Source organism: Urocampus carinirostris, chromosome 6 (genome assembly GCF_059441175.1).
Source record: "Urocampus carinirostris isolate Australia breed hairy pipefish chromosome 6, RoL_Ucar_1.0, whole genome shotgun sequence".
In the NCBI taxonomy this organism is placed as follows: Eukaryota; Metazoa; Chordata; class Actinopteri; order Syngnathiformes; family Syngnathidae; genus Urocampus; species Urocampus carinirostris.
This window is the reverse complement of record NC_142354.1, coordinates 5,917,501-5,934,910: the sequence shown is the minus strand read 5'-3', so window position 1 is coordinate 5,934,910 and position 17,410 is coordinate 5,917,501. Positions and strand designations below refer to the sequence as shown.

The window sequence follows — 17,410 nt, the reverse complement described above, 5'->3', positions numbered from 1 at the left end:
GCCGGGATTCGAACCTGCGATCTCATGATCCCCAGACGAGCGCTCTACCTCCTCGTACATTGGTGCACGATTTTCCTCTCCAGGCGAGGTTCGCTAGGGACTGCCTGGTGGCCGAGTCTGCACTCAAAGGGTCTGATTGGGCTCAACCTTTAATGGATTATGTGGGTCCATATTTCAATGGACTAACCAACAATGGGAGGGGCTCAAGGGATCTGGTGCGTAGACAGCCATGCAGCAGCCAAGGAAGAGGAGCTTTGCAGACCGATTCCCAGCTACAGAAGCTGGCTCACAAGGCATAGAATGTCACTTCTCTGGTTGGGAAGAAGCCCGTGTTGGTGTGTGTTGATGCAATTATGCCATACAAGAGTAGATATTGTTATATTGGGTGGAGAGGATCCAAATGCGGACACATGCGGCAAACGGCCTTTTTAAAAAAAATGGGGACAAAGAAAGTAACAAAATGAAAAAATTGAACAACGGGTAACACAAAACACACCAAAAAATGCAAGGATGGATGGATACAAAATCTTACTATACATAAAGGAGGTGTCATGGTTTTAAAAGAGCAGTGCAGACAGGCAGGAACATTCATGATCCGACTCTGTGGACCTGTCCATGCTGTCCTTGGATGCAGGAGTCTTAATAACACCAGGTGCGCCGAATCAGTCCCCTGGTTCCCTCTGGCTGGCTTTGGCATGCTGGGACCTCACTGATGCGTTTTTTTTTCACACTACAGCAAGACTGTTTAGATCTTATCAGCCACCTGGAAGGTTAACAAAATACTAAAGTTTAAGTTGGCAACCTAAAGCCAATTGCAGAGTTTCAAAAGCACTCTTGTATCTTAAGCTAGCACTTTACCAACCCAACGTGTTACTTTTTTTGAGAGAAGCAAACATAACCCCAAAAAATGATCAACCACATAAATAATTTGCTTTTGCAAATTTCTAGGACTGAAGGTCTTGCCCTTTACCTTCTAGAGTTGATTGTCATGAACAATTGTGTTTTTAGGTTCTGTTCCCATCCAAATCTGACCTCCCGCCCGAGCCTCCCACCCTGATGACTTTCCTGGAGTCGTCGCCAAACTTCAGTTTATTCCGTCAATACGCTGTGGTGGGTAACAAACCGCCATTACACGCCTCCCTGAGCTTATATATTTTGTTAGCTGACTGATTGTTTTGGATGGGTGACCATCATTGTACATTCCTTGAATCAGATGTATAACCTGTCTGAACAAATCAAGAAGACTGAGTTCACGCTTTTGCTGCCTAATGATGACGCTATCCGCCAGTACCTCAGCAACAGCAACTCCACCCAACTGGTCAGTGTGCTGCCCACTTGCCACTTTACAACACCTGCTAAGTTTTTTGCATCTGCAGGATCCTGATGTGTTCAAGTATCACGTGATTCGCTACCAGTTGTTGTTCCCTGACCGCCTGTACGACGGTTTGCTTAAGAACACCCTGCTGGGCGCGGACTATCAGGTCCAGTTCCACATGGACTCGGACAACAAGGTAAAAAGATTTAGCGCGTTTTGACGGCTCTCCCGCCATTCTGACACCGGGTCCCCTTGGCCTTACTTTAGACGTTGGTGAATGATGTGCCGCTGGATGGCACCTTCACTGAGACGCAGTATGGCATCGTCATGGTCCTCCCCCAAGTCCTCACAGTGCGCCGCAACCGATGCAGCCAGGAGATCATGGTTCAAGTCAATGTAAGCGAGGAAGACACACTTTGCAAAATGTATTTTTATGTGCAAAGTATCTGTTTACAGTACTACTTTCTTTTTCACGGGGTGACGTTATAAAAATTAGAAAATATTATTGTTTGGATTGATTAAAGTTAAGTACAGACTCTGCCCTACTTACAACTAAAATACGTCCAGGACAATCTTTGGTAAGTTGCATTTGTTCGTAAGTTGTTTCAGTGCCATTTTTTGTATGTTTGTACCTGTATTGTTTTGTACTAAAAATAAACATTTCATGAAATAATATTCTCTATAAAGACAAATAAAGTTAAGTTTACCTTACTTTTGGAAGTTGAGCTTCAAGAGTTAGGCGACTTCCTCCTCCGTGGTAAAAAGTGGCCGAAACAAAGCGATCTATTCATTTTCTAAACAGCTTCTCTCAAGCTTCCATATTCCACTTTAATTTCAAATGAAACGGCTCACCTCTTCTTTACACTTTACACCAACCATATTGAATGGGGATAGGAGATATTAAACAATAAAAATGTCAAAGTTCGCGCGCTGGAGATTCAGTGCAGTATTTTTATACACAAACTACGAAGAGGAAGCGGATTTCTTCTTCAGGGTGGATGCTGGGCAAGCTTTTACAGCGCCCCACGCACTTCAATACCGTCCTGTACTCGGAAAAAAAGGTGCACACTTTCACTCTTTCTGCTTGCACTTCATTAGGGCAGGTGTTCCCCCTGTGACGGACCCCCTCGCTGCCAATTGAGATACAAACCGGTGAGTCTGTTCATGTTAACCGGGATCACTATCAGTTCTCTTTACTAGTATGTGAGGAAAAAAAATATTGAATTTGTCTCAGCAGTTATTGACTAGTGTTAACTGGTGAGCGTTGCTAGTGTTAAATTAATATTGCCCTACAAAAAGATGTTTTGTAGTGAACAATGACAGCTTTCAAGATTAACCCTTTTGGCATGCAGGTACGTATGATGTACATTTTAATCTTTTCTGCATTTTCAATCAAAGAGAAAGCATTGAAAAGTAAACAATTGGGGGCTCAAATTACCCCTGGGTTGTAAAAACATGTAAATGTTCAAAATGGCATTGTGCTGTTATTTAAATATTTTTGCATTTAGGAGCAACCCATCTACATACTAGAGACCAAACACGCTCTGAATATTTGGGTGTCAAAACATCAGTTATAATGCATAATCTTTGATGCATCATAAACCTGGTGCATTTCAATGCATTTTGCAGGATTTTGTTATTCATCTCTTTAGTGCCGTGGAGTCATTTGTATGCAAGAAAAAATGTTGGCCGCAGATGTGCTGAAGTCATTCACAGCAGAGGCCTGTACACTTCTTATAAATTGCTTACTGATTTTTTTTCCCCCTGGCAAAGTTATTGTTCTCTAATTTTTATCAGTACCTTATCTAAATAATGTTATTTTTGGAAAAAGTGTTGTAGTAACATGATACAGACCCATTAAAATATAATTTAACCGTGTAACAGTTAAAATTGTATTATTTCAAAACCATTCCATTTTTTAATACGTTGTTTTCTAATTTTGATCTCCAGTGTATAGTCTGAAAAACAGTCTATTGCAGAATCCTACGCTGTGTGTGTTTGCTTACCCGATTTTAATGTGCTTTTCTCAGCTTGTGATGCAATTTCCGGAGAACATGAAGCCCAACTGTCGATATAGGAAACGTGTGGGAACCAGACGGAAGTCGGTGCTAGGCTGTGTGATCAAATGTCTTCAGGTCGCCAAGGTAGGCTAATCCCCCCCCCAAAGAACTTTCCTGTTATTTTTTTTCAAGAGGACTTACAAAACAGCATTGACTAAGAGGCTTAATTGTTTATGATATAATTATTGACTGCCTTCAAGTGGCCATTTAATAATTATAAAATACAAAATTGAGGAAAACATTGTAGGATTTAAAGTTATTTAAAAATATCAGTCATTGAGCAGATTCAAAAGACTTTTGATAACTAGTGTTATCGGTAATCGATAATTTGTCAAATGTTGAGTATCTTCTCATAACCCTGGTCATATCCGTCGAGATGGGTGACCGACAGCAAGACAAACACATACAGACAAAAAAATGAAAAGAGAAAAGGAAAAATAAAAACAAAAAACAAAAAAAATTACCATGGCCAACCCAAACAAGTTTAGCACCTCAGCACCCAAGTGCTTTCGTCCCTCCGGATGAAATGGGACACAGGAAAGCGGCCATGTCACCCGGGTCAGGGTGACACACTCTTCTGTTCAACAGCAGGGCCCGATAGCTTTCACTGGTTTACCCCTGCCGTATCATACAGGTGCCCTGTTCATCCCCCAGAACACGTCCAAACAGCCCACTATCTTTTCACAACACCTCTCCACTCATTCCAATCACCAATGAGAGCTTTAGCTTCCACTATATTTAGACCTCTTTCATGCAGTGCACTCATAACACCATCTATCCATGTCAATTGCAGCCTTCCTCTTGGTCTCCTTCTATTTACTTCTGCTCTGTAGATCATCTTCAACATTCGCTCCTCATCCATTCTCTCCATGTGTCCAAACCAACTAAGTACTCTCATCCACACGCCTGCTCAGTGCCCCTACTACTCCAGTTCTGTCTCTCACAATTTCATTTCTCAATCTATCCAAACTTGTCACTCCTGACATACTCCTCAAACACTTCATCTCAAAAACATTTAATTTCTCTCTCAAATCTGCATTCGGGCTCCAATTCTGTGCACCGTACAACACAGTCACCACAATCACACTTTCATACAGTCCTCTCTTAACATCCATACTCATACTCTTGTTACTCATCACTCTCCTCAGAGCACCCAAAACCTTGCTTCCTTGATTCACTCTGTGCAATACCTCACACTCCATTCCACCAACTCCAGCCACATCACAACCCAAGTACCTAAAGCTTTCAACTTCTTCCAGCACCTGTCCATTCAACCTTAGGAAAAGAGGTAAATAAAATAAAGTATCCAAATAATTACCTGAGTAAAAATAAAAAAGAGTTTGGTAAAAAATAACTATTCAAGTACTTAGTAACTTTACCAACCTCTTATTGTTTTTTTTTTAAAACTACATTCATTCAGATTATAAAATCATTAAAATCTATCCAATTTACAACAAATTAGAAGTCTGTGTAATTGCAAGTCTGTGTTTGGGTAGACCCTGTGTGGATAAAAAAATATATATATACGTAAGGCGACAACTATATTCACAGCGCATACAGTACGGTTTAAAAAATGTTCCTAAACCTGCTCACTAGTGTCACCTGGTGGTTGTTTGGGTCACAGGTCGAATTTAAATACTATACAGACGTTGCCCTTCTTACGAACGATCGTAAGTTAAATTTGTTCGTCAGTAACTTAAGTGCTATATTTTGTAAGTTAAGGTTTGTATAAGTATGTTTAAGGCTTGTACAAGTAACCTGTATTGTTGTGTACTAAAAATAGATTAATTTCACAAAATATGGTCTTTAAAGATAAATAAAGTTGAATTTGAAGATATGCTTCAAAGATGTCCTCCGTGGTAAAATGTGGCCGAAAAAATGTGTTCTGACGAGAATATTTTCTCAACCACATTAAGCTTTCTTATTCCACTTTCATTTCAAAAGAAGCGGCTCACCTCTTCTTTACACTTTACACCAACCATATTGATTGGATGCACGAGATATTAAACAATAAAAATGTCAAAGTTCTTAACACGCTGGAGATAATCTAGACATAGACAGTATAGAATGTTTACACACGCCTACAGAGAGGAAGTGGATTTCTTTTCTTCCGGGTGGATGCTGGGTGACCTCTCACAGCGCCACACGCCGGTAGCGGCGGAAACAAGCACTAGAGTAAACAGCAATGTCCGGATACAAATTTTCATATCTACAGTTTTTCATAAGTCGAATGGTCATAAGTAGGGGAGCGTCTGTAAACGAGGTCTCTGACAAATAAATGTTCCTTAGGGGGTTTAAGCAACAGGTTTAATGTAGCCTATGTAGCGGAGTAAAAGTACAGTTTCTTCTTCACAAATTTCGATAAGTGAACATAAAAAAAGTATAGAGATTTAGAAATACTCCTATAAATGCAAAGTGTCATAAATCATACTCAAGTAAATGTAACGCAGAATATGTAACTTTTAACTATTTAACTGACGTAATTGCAATCAGTTTTAGACTTCGTTTTTTGAAAACTAAATGATTTGTCGATACAACGTTGACATTCATTACTTTTGGCACCCAAGGGGTGAAATGGGAGAAACGATATCCAGTGGATGAGTAGGGCGCTCCTTGGAACCTTACTGTAAATTGTCATGTAGAGTGTACTGTCTTTCACCAATACCATTGTTGTTTTGCTTTTTGACTATTTCTGACTTCCTATGTATCATGACTCAACAAGTATCTAAATTCTGGATTACTAAATTTCTCAAATTATATATGACAATATCTATAGCAATAAAGGTACTATTACTAAAAAAAGTATTTGGGTGCCAGCTTTGTTTCCATTGTCCCTTTGTGAGTTTACTACAAAATAACTACAAAATTACTACACAACTAAACATGAAATGTAGTGCTTAAAACAGGGACCAAATCTATTTTTGTGCTTTCATAGTACAAAAAAATTACTACATAAATACCATAAAATACGACTCCAGAAATAGAAAAATACTGTACTACTACAAAAGTACTACAAAAATACGACTACAGGAATATGACAAAAATACAACAATGGAAAAAATACAGAAATAATACTACGGAAATACATTTACAGTAATACTACAGAAATACTGCTACAGAAATACGACAAAAATACTACTAAATGAATAATACAAAAATACATAAACATTAGTCAAACAAAATCATAGAAATACTACAGAGTTACTACTTAAGAAACGAAAATACTACTACAGAAATACTATAATACAGAAAAGTCACCACAGAAATGTTATAATACAGAAATACCACTGCAGAAATATTACTACAGAAATACTAAAAAAAATACATTTACCGTAATCCTACAAGAATCGTACTACAGAACACAATACAGTAATATTAAGAAACTGAACACCAAATTTAGTGCTTATAAGAGGGACCTAATTTGTCATTTCATCTTTCATTCTGAGCGTTTATTAACCAATTTCAGAAAAACACAAAGGATAAAGTCATTTTTATTCTTTCATATTTATACTCACTCCGTGTAAAAGCTCGGCCTGTTTGCATGAACACAGAGCAGATATCCTGGCAGTAATGGATGAAAGACACACACAAGGCTCTTCCCTCACAGCTCTGTCTTTCTCTCACTAATTTACTTGTCTCCAAGCACAAGGCCATTAGATAACTGCTGCTGCTGTTGCTTATGATATGAAAGAGTAATACATGATTACTCTGACAGGCGCTAGACCGCACAGGCACACAAATTGGATAATTTTCCCACATAGTGTGCCGTGACACAGGGTTTAAAAACACAGGTATAGAAGACTACTAGCAAAGGGTTTTTCTTCATGAGTGCTTAAATCAGATTTTAATGGATACATGGCAGATTAGCTGATGCTACCTCAGTGAGAATAAGACGTTTAAAAGTGAATAAAGTGATCAAATAATGCATAACACGTGAGCATTTCTTTACTGAAACTGTATGGTCACGTATGACTTCTGAGCTGTCCTCCACAGCATCAATCCTGTTGCCGTGGATATTACGGCCCCGAGTGCTACAAATGCCCCGGAGACGTCGACAATTGGTGCTCCAATCATGGCGAGTGTCAAGACGGTCTCCATGGAAACGGGGAGTGTCGCTGCTACGAGGGTTTCCATGGCACAGCCTGTGAAGACTGTGAGCCGGGACGTTACGGCATCAACTGCACTTCCAGTGAGGCACAAGACACACAAACGTAGACACGTCCTTATACATACTGATAGTTTCCGTGTTACCTCACGCGCATCCCTGAATGTGAATATTCGGCCATATAAGGTGGGCCCACCGGACGCGATTTGATGTTGTCGCTGATCTACATTAGTTATCGCCCGTGAACAAAGCGAGGGTGGTGAATGTCTAAGTATATACAGTGCCGTGAAAAAGTTTTTGACCCCTTCCTGATTTTTGTTTTTTGCATATTTATCACTCACAAACGTTTCAGATTATAAAACCAATTTTAATATCACACGGAGACAACCCAAGCAAATACAAAAATGCTGTTTTGAAATGTTGATTCCATTTATTAAGAAAAACAAAAACAAATTCATTCTGGCGCTATGTGAAATTTATTTGTCTTCATGCGCTCTGCTTACAAACAGTAGGACACCGGTCTTTTCCTCTTTCATTGTCTCTTTACTTCCATCTCTCTCCGCTTGTCTCCTCATCCCTGTTAAATAGTGTTTTCGTGGTTTAATTTGAGCGTCTGTAAAATTTGTGTCAACACTTTGTGCAGAGGGCTAACGCAAACAAAAACTCTTCACCACATTCGCACACTCTGTCAACGCTAGCGCTACTGCCCCCTGATGTAGTGCGGGCGCAATTACACTTTACTCTTGGACAGTTCAAAATAAATTTCCCCTGGGGGCGCGCCCCACTATTTGAGAAACACTGGCCTAAACACACATGTAAAACCATCCTTACTGTCCCACAAGTGTAAAAATAGGTTAAAGTGGCCAAGTGTATGTGAGCATAATTGTATGTGTAATATTTGCTTGTGTTTCTGTGTCCACGTTAATGTTTTTGTATCACAGAGTGCTCTTGTGACCACGGGAAATGTGACGACGGTCTTTCAGGAAGCGGCAGATGCGAGTGTCACAAAGGTTGGAAAGGAGCCTCGTGCTCCATCGGTAAGACGCACACATACACACACACAACCACTTACATATATGTTCCAAATGTGTAACCTTTGTGTCCGTACGTGTCAGAAATCAAGGACGACGCCTGCGGAGGAGTTTGTGACGAGAATGCCAAGTAGGTTCAATGGATGGTCTTTTGTCATCTTTGTATTGTTCCAGTTGGTCATCAATCTTTGCTGTGGCATGGCAACTTTTTTGTACCCTCAAAGAAAAAAAACGACCAAGCAACAACTCAGAGCTGGTCCCTGGGCTGGACATTTGAAGGTGTCGTTGCTTGGTCTAAGTTTGTTGCCTATATTATGGAGGCGGGGGGGGGGGGGGGGGGGAACAGCACTTTTAGCAGTTATGGTGCTGGTTAAGCGGATAGATGAGTGAATACATTAATGAATATGCTACTGGATGGATGGATGGATGGATAGCAGTGTGTCTAAATGATGCGGTTGTTGCAGCTGCATCACAGGGCCGCAGGGAACCGCTGCTGCCTGCGTGTGTGTCGCCGGCTACAAAGGCAACGGCACCTTCTGCAGAGGTAGTATTGCCCTTTACACATTGGTTAACTGCTGTTAAAAGTGTCGATAAAAATTGTTCAAACCTCATATTGTTAGAAAGTTATATAATGAAATTGTGAATATGTTTAATTACTGTTAAAAGTGTCGAGAAAAATTGATCAAACCTCACATTGTTTATTTGCTGTTAAAAGTGTCAATAAAATTGTTCAAACTAAAAAAAAAAAATCAAGTTAACGTTCATGAGTTTCTATCATTTAGGGCTCCAAATAATGACTATTCTAATAGTCGACTAGTTAAACTTAAAATAATTAATCGAAATATCTGATTTTTTCCCCCTTAAATCTAGCCTGCAGTTGATTTAATAATGTAGCAAATGATATTAAACACAAGAAAATGGGTACATTGAGAAATAAATGCCCTGTGACTGGCTGGCCTGAAGATAGGTGGGATGGGCTCCAGCACCCCAGCGTCCTATTGAGGATAATTGGTGCAGAAAATGGATGGATGGATAAAAAATACATCTAAAAATGTGAAAATGCAAAACCAATTAGCCACAGTGGTTGGTCAGTAGAGACATATTTTTGGGGGGGTTAAATAAATGGATAATGAATTAACATCAAGTAATTATTCATCATTGTAAACCAAAATCAGGCTCATTAGCAGTACTAAAACTGTACATATAACATCTGTGCATTTTGTTAAGTACATTCAATGATCAACTCCAAAGTCTCAAACAAAAGAACGTGACGATTCTCGACAATTTTTAACAACTGACGTTTGTCGTTTTTAATGTTTTAACGACTGGGGTTTGTTATTTGGACTGCATGAATATAATTTGAAATACTGTACAATTGTCAGAGACCGTCTAGGACAGGGGTGTCAAACTCAACTATACAGAGGGCCAGAACTCAAACCACACCTTTGGTCGCGGGCCGAACAGGATAAATGTCTATTGAATACACTAAAACTTGCCTTTTTTTTAAAAAATAACTAAAAACATGAATTTTTAAAAATATGGATATAAAAAAGTCAGGAATATTATTCCACAATAATCAAATTTAAAAATGAAATGAATTAAAAATCGTTGCTCTTCATAAAAATATCTCCTGTCCTGAAAAAAAGGAAATATAAATAAAATTTGTGCTTTAAACTTTGGGACTTTGCTTTGGTGAAAAACATCTTCATATTCTTCTTTAACGTTTCAACTTTCTGTATCTTTTCTCTGGATTCAAGTTTTCCAGCTTATTCTAAAGTTTTGTCTTGTAGTGCCGTTTTACATTAAATTCCTTAATTACAGCCACAAAAGCTCCACAAATAAGACACACGGGTTTACCGGCAATGTCAGTTAACATAATTTTCTCGGCCATTGTGGTTTTTAGCATCCGATTATAGTTTGGAAGTTATCAGCGTTTCGTAGAGCCGGGCCATTATAGTAGATGTATATAAAATGATTTCACGGGCCGGATATAATTGTACGCTGGGCCGGGTGTGGCCCGCGGGCCGCAAGTTTGACACCTGTGGTCTCGGATAACGCTAAAGCGTATAAAATGTAAAATTAACTTTACTTGAATCTTACTGTTTCGATAAACTGTCAAAAGTGCTCTTTAAATGTTCATGCGTCACCAAGCAACTGCCACGGTACTGCAAACTTTGCAAATAGATTTTTTTATTTGCTGTATTCAGGCTAAAAGGCTCCCAAACTTTAAAAGTTTTGGTATGCTTAGTCAATGTTGAAACTGTCATTTCTGTATGTTTATGTTATTACTTGAGTCAGAGACACTATTTCGCATGCAAGACTCCCAGCAGAGATTAAATTCATGTAGAGATGACTTTCTGTTGGAAAAACATGTCTGGTGACAATTCATTATCAACTTTTTGTAATATCCACTTTTTTCGACAACATTGACTAATCATTGAGCCCCACAACTGTTGGTACTTCTTCTACTACTTCTGCCCGTACCGCATATCCCTCTTTGACTGATGAGCGTGATTTTCTCTCAGAGGTGGACCTCTGCAGCCTGTCCAATGGTGGCTGCTCACCTAATGCAACATGCGCCAAAGTGTCAGCGGGAGTACGCACGTGCACCTGCAACAATGGCTACACGGGCGACGGCGTGATTTGCCTGGGTAAGTGATGTCCAGAGGTGGGTAGTGACAAGTTACATTACTCTTTTACTTTTGAGGGATTTGGTACTTCTAGGAGTATTTTTAAATCACTTTACTTTTTACATTTACTTGGGTATATTTGTGAAGAAGAAACTGTACTAAACTCCGCTAAATTAAAGCCCCTTTTTATTCTCCAAAAACGTGCCGTTAGAACCATGCACAGGGTAGGATATCGAGATCACCCTTATATTTTATTCCTGCAGTCCAAATTATTAAAATTAGATGATTTAGTAAAAATTTTCACTACAAAACCTCTATTTTAGGTCAGCAAAAACATAGCGCCAGAAAACATCCGTAAATTACTCATTCGGAAAGAGGGAAATTATAATTTAAGGGGCTGTAGTTAATTCATAATTCCAAAGGTGAGAACCACTAGGAAAAGTATGTGTGGTCTGTGTGTGGAGTCAAGCTTTGGAACGGATTGAAAGACGAGATAAAACGGTGTCCACCTTTTCACTTGTTCAGGTTTAGATACAAAGGAACATTCCTGGCGGAATACAGAGATGAGGAGGGTGGGGTGCGCGAGATTGGCAATAGTGCGTCTAGTTAACTTTGTGTTGTTGTTGGTATTCTTATATCAAAACTGTTATTATTAACATAATTACATTTGTTGTTATATCATTGGTATATTTGTTGAGGAAGATGAAGGGGTAGGTAATATAAGCATTTGCTTCTGACTACCCCTTTTTGAACATATTATGTCACGTTATTTTGTTGTTGAGTTATTGTTTTTGTTCTGTTTTTTTACTTTGATGTTCGAATAAAGTTTTCATTCTTTCAATTAGGCTACATTGAGCCTGTTAATTTAGTCCCCACCATGTAATTATGCGTCTGTCTATCTCTGCCAAGGAGCATTTATTTTTTTTAGATACCTCATTTCTTTTATTCAGATTTCAACAGTGACCCAAATCCAGAGTGTTTATCCAAACAAACTGTCTTGAGTACACTGACTTAAAATTACACAGCACAGATTTTTTTTATTATGTGGATTGGATGGACTGTGATGATTTGATGATCTGAATGGTTGTAAAAAAATCCAAGACTTCTTGAGTCATATTATTCTGAAGTAACAGTACTTTTGCTAGTGTTAAATGTTTGACCTCTAGTGATGTCTTCATAACTTGCAAAAACTTCAAGATGATCATCTTTATATCAAGTTCCCTCAGATTCTCTCTTTTTTTTTTTTTTTTTTTACATTTTCTATCCTTTTTCAGAGATGGATGGCTGCTTGGTCAACAATGGAGGTTGCCACAAGTCGGCCGACTGCATCAGAACGGGACCAGACACTGTAAGACTGTGTTTAATATGTTTTTAGGGGGGTATACGTATATCATTCAATAGGTACTTTTGTTACACGCTCTGGCAAAATGGTACTTATGTCAGAAAGGAACAGTTAACATCTTTGAATGAATAGACCAACATGAGATTTCAAATATACATTCCTTAACAACTCTCACCTGACTTCCGTAGAATGAACTCGCTTTCTCTTTTCCAAACCAAATTGAAAAAAACCTTATCCTAGTCTGTTTGTTTAATTTATCATCCATATCTATTTGATTTCAACTTTGTTTGGATTATTTTATAATTCCTAAATATGAGAAGAGTATTTTTTCTTCTTTCTGAGGTTCGGTGAACTTGAGAGTTTCATGTGTCTGTAAATTCAATTATTATTAATTATTTATAATATTAGTACAATACATTCTTTTATAAAAAATTGGGTGAAAACAAATTCAAAATTCTTAGTTGTTCAATCAATTCAGCAGGTCACTGAAATACTGGGAGAATTTGTAGCGATTTGAATTGTGACCTTACATTTGAGATACGAGCTTTCAAAGGTGGCTGGTGCTTAATAATAATTTCCTTTGTATTGTCATTCTTTGTAACAATGTACACAGAACGAAATGTCGATACACCTGACCCGTTGTAGCGAGCCGATGCAGCCGCAGCCAACAGAGGGCGCCGCCATTTTACCAATTAAGTATGACTCGGCCGAGGCGCGAACCAGCGACCTCCCAGTCTCAAAGCGGGCACACTACCATCTAGGCTACTGAGAGGGACATTATGTACTATTATTTAGTACCACCTATTGGTTAAAATAAATGCATTTATCAGAAAAACATCAATATTGATTTGAATAATAAGCAAAAAAGACATGAACTATCATATAAACATAACATGAGGCTTACCCAGAAGGAGCTGACATGAATGGCTGTCATTTTGCTGCTACTGGTGCCCCCAAAACCTTGCGGAAGGCTAGGCAAAAAAAGTGAGAAGAAAAATCGTTTGTAACTTTAAGTCTCCGTAGTTTGTATTCTTTCTAATGCTTTGTAGCAATTGTTTTTAGTTGCAGTACAGAATGCAGCGACATCTAGTGGTAAAGTATTGCACAGTGTCCCTTTATATTAAAGGCCTGAATGTTAATGTCAAAAAACAGTTTATCCCAGACTAGCGAAATGTCCGCATAGAATAAAAAACTTCAGCAGCATAAGCGGTAAGAATTATCATAAATGAGACTTTTTTTATTACTTTATAAGTAGTGAATACCTAAACACAGTACTTAAAACAAAAAACCCCGGTAACGCTTTTCTTATCCCCGATCCCGTGTGACAAAATATTGCCACAATGTGTTGAATTCTTTACATGATGTGAAATGTCACCTTAAAGATTTTAGTCAGGCCGACTTGGTTGACATTTTTCAATGGCCTTCCCCAGGTTGCATGCAAGTGCCAGGAGGCCTTCCAGGGAAATGGCAGGATCTGTTTCCCGAGTAACCCTTGCAGAAATGTAAGTGTGCCGCTCAGATCACCTCACATTCATGCACGTGCCTTTGGCTTGAATTGATTCAATTTGTATGTGTGTTTGCAGAACAACGGTGGCTGCAGCAAATATGCCCGCTGTGAGTATTTAGGTCTTGGCCAGAAGAAATGCACCTGCCTTCGAGACCACGTGGGCGATGGTATCGATTGCCGTGGTAACACCAACGCCGTGAGTCACGTGAACCACAAAAGCAGTGTTTCTTAACAGGAAGTTCGGGACCACAAAGTGGGTCGCAAGTTTTTTTTTCAGAGGGTCGCAGGTCTTTGCCTTGACAAAAATTGTTTAAAAAAACAAAAATGACTGAGGGTCAATTACACTCCTTGACAGTAAGTGGCGTTAACACAGCAAAAAAAAAAATTGTTAAGTTTGTTGACACATGATGAGCATGGCAAAACACAGATAGTGTAAACTGTTTATCGCGATTATCCGGACTATAATAAGTCTTTCCAGACTAAGTCGCACAAGCTAAAAAAAGGAAGGAAAAAACGTATAAGTCGCACTCGGAGTATAAGTCGTATATTTGGGTGAAATTTATTTGAGATAGTCCTTTAGCTTTTACGCTGCGTTTACGGTTGAAATTATCAACACATGCCTGGAGCGGCCTTTTGATGTTTAGTGTGAAGTTATATACAGTACCGGTAATAAAAATTTAAAACTCAATGATATAATAATGTGTTAGTATATTTCACATATAAATCCCACATTCTGGTCAAACTATGAAAAAAAAGTGACTTATAGTCTACTAAATATGTTAATGGGGACCTGGACCCCCACAATATCTGAAAATCCACTAAGTAGCCTCTTACCCTATTTGAACATGCTTGCAGCAATAGTCAACCGGAGATAAGGATTCATATCTGCAGAGGTGCTGTTCATTTTAGGCGGAAAGAATAGAAAAAAGAGCCACCTAAATTGATTGCTAAAAACAGATTGAGGCCACAAATGTCCATTTTTTTTAGGCAAGAACGGCACACTTCTTGACAAAAGTACAATCTGGTGGTCCTTGTTAGCAATTTTATGTGATTTGGGAGAATGGATTACGGCTGCATGAGTGCTGTTCAGTTTTTGGTGGACAGAACAGCAGAAGAGCCACCAGGCCCCACAAAATATTTGCACTTTTTCACGATCTTTCCTTGTTTTGCTTGTTTTTTAATCTGAGTAATATTCTACAATATCTGGTTTAAACTGCTTTTTATTCAATAAATTTGAGACGTGGAATTATTTTCTTGATTTGTGTGGCAGCTTTTAATTAGGGTAGGATGGTGGGTACTCAAGTCGGACCAGTTGAGAACCACTGCACTAAAGCCCTCAACCCGCCACTATCAAAACATTTCTTTTCTCATTGTCACCACACAGGAGGTGTTCCGCAACCCAGAGAATGCGCTGCTCCGTTACATGCTTTCTGTGAGTTGGAAAAGGAAATACAGGTATCGCGGCCACCTCAAGACATGTTGTTCAACGGCTTTTCTGTTCTTGTGTTGTTTTGTCCAGAAGTCAGACGCCCGCAGTCTGTACGGCGACGGGCCGTTCACTGTCTTCGTCCCTGTAGATGACAACGACACCTATATCCTTGTGTGTAATTTGTTCTTAGTTTTCTGCGGCGAAGCTATGCTAATATGAAAGTCCAGAGGCGCACGTAAAGCACATGTTGGTCAAAGTTGCTCAGTTCTTTATGCATTTGCAACTGGTATTGTTTTTTCCGATAGAATAGGATTGACTGCATAAAATAAATTCTTTTCCCACTGTGATAAGATTAATTTAGGTAGACACTAAAAACAATAATAGATGACATTATTGGTTTTTGAACTTGCAAGGAGGACAGGGAGGGAAGCCAAACCTCAGATAAGAGACCGATATTAAAGGGCCTCCCCTGAGCCCTTTCTTTTTATAAAATTGCCCAGGTTATATAAGCAGATCCGCCCTAAACAGCATGCAAGTCAAAGAACAGCAACATAATTGCCCAATTGTGGTGTAAACAGTTGATAATAGTCAACACAACGAACAACAGTGCCCAATAATCGTCAAAATAATGAGCTGGCAACCAATGCAATCGTCTTTGCAGGTTGCCAATATCAAAAATAGAATAAACTCATCTATTATGAGTAGTTGTAATCACACTGTCAGAAATGTTTGCTAATATTAGGTATTATTTTTTCTTTTTTAACTATATTTTTACTTGTTTTCTAGTAAAATAAGAACATTATTCTTGACAAGTTATTTGGGTATTTTAAGTACAGTGGAACCTCAATTTTCGAACGCCTCACAGTTCGAACAAATCGGTTCTCGACCCAAAATTTAGAGAAATTCTTGCTTCGCTTTTCGTTCAAAAAATCGGAGTTCGAACGCCGGTACGCTAGAGTGCGATGCTGAGCGGCGTACGGGTGTAGATCGTGTAGATTGCCCCCACCTCTCGTGAAGAACTGTTATCACGTGGGCGCGCACTTCTTTTCGCTTTCGCTTTTAATATCGGTGAACGTAGTGTTTTAGCCCCTAATTATGCCTCCGAAGAAGGTCGGTGCAAGCAGCAAAGTTGCTACCGGTGAAAAAGGAAGAGTAGTGCGTAAAACTATTGCATTTAAGAAAGAAATAATAGCAAAATATGAAGAAGGTGTGCGAGTTTCCCTTCTTTCGAGGGAATAGAGCATGGCTTCTGCAGACCACCACAAGGGTAAGAAATCCTATTCATAATTCTTTTCTTTATCCTTTAACCGCTCACCACTTTTTGTGGAGACCCGGGTACTAAATGACGTGTAAACGACCTGATTTTTTTATTTTCACACGTTCATGTTAGCGTAATCTTTCGTACGGAAGATTACGCTAACTAGAACGTACGATTAGCCTGGGTTAGCTTCATGTTTACGTTCATGGTATACATTCAGGGTGTTGGAACGGATTAAAACGATTTTACATTACTTTTAATGGGAAAAACGATTTCGGTGATCGAACAAATCGGATTATGGTCGAGAACCGAGGTTCCACTGTATATTCTTTTTCTTTCGATAAAATACTGCAAAAAAAAACAAAAAAAGCCAAATATTAATAAAAATGACCAAAGTTGTCTGCCAGATAAAAAAACGCATTTTGTTACTTAGAATTTACGCTGTATAGAATAGAATTGGATAGAACATAAATCTATGATTTTTATGTTCTACTGGCAAATATTTGATATCAAGTATGTTTTAACTTGTTTTTGTAGTAAAATGAGAAAATAATAAGTAACTATTTTTCTCTGTTTCCATTTCATAAGTCAGTAGAAATGATATCCAACATAAGCTAACATGTTGAAACAAAAATAAAATAAATAAAATGTTGAAATAAACCAATTGTAATTGATTTTTTTCGCTGCTCTTTTTGTAGAATAGAGTAGAAAATAATAGAATAGAATAGAATGC

The 17,410-nt window shown here is 38.6% G+C and overlaps 1 protein-coding gene across 1 annotated transcript in view; it reads left to right on the top strand.

Annotated features, from left to right (window-relative positions):
• stab1 (stabilin 1) overlaps window positions 1-17,410 on the top strand; it is a 126,129-nt gene that overhangs the window by 55,838 nt on the left and 52,881 nt on the right. The window contains exons 31-46 of the mRNA XM_088337594.1: window positions 1,009-1,110; window positions 1,214-1,318; window positions 1,377-1,511; window positions 1,583-1,711; window positions 2,414-2,467; window positions 3,346-3,459; window positions 7,369-7,564; window positions 8,422-8,517; window positions 8,596-8,641; window positions 8,976-9,055; window positions 11,037-11,162; window positions 12,416-12,489; window positions 13,914-13,985; window positions 14,067-14,186; window positions 15,375-15,422; window positions 15,510-15,590. Coding sequence (XP_088193720.1) covers window positions 1,009-1,110; window positions 1,214-1,318; window positions 1,377-1,511; window positions 1,583-1,711; window positions 2,414-2,467; window positions 3,346-3,459; window positions 7,369-7,564; window positions 8,422-8,517; window positions 8,596-8,641; window positions 8,976-9,055; window positions 11,037-11,162; window positions 12,416-12,489; window positions 13,914-13,985; window positions 14,067-14,186; window positions 15,375-15,422; window positions 15,510-15,590 — 1,578 coding nt within the window. The remainder of the gene's footprint in view (window positions 1-1,008; window positions 1,111-1,213; window positions 1,319-1,376; window positions 1,512-1,582; window positions 1,712-2,413; window positions 2,468-3,345; window positions 3,460-7,368; window positions 7,565-8,421; window positions 8,518-8,595; window positions 8,642-8,975; window positions 9,056-11,036; window positions 11,163-12,415; window positions 12,490-13,913; window positions 13,986-14,066; window positions 14,187-15,374; window positions 15,423-15,509; window positions 15,591-17,410) is intronic.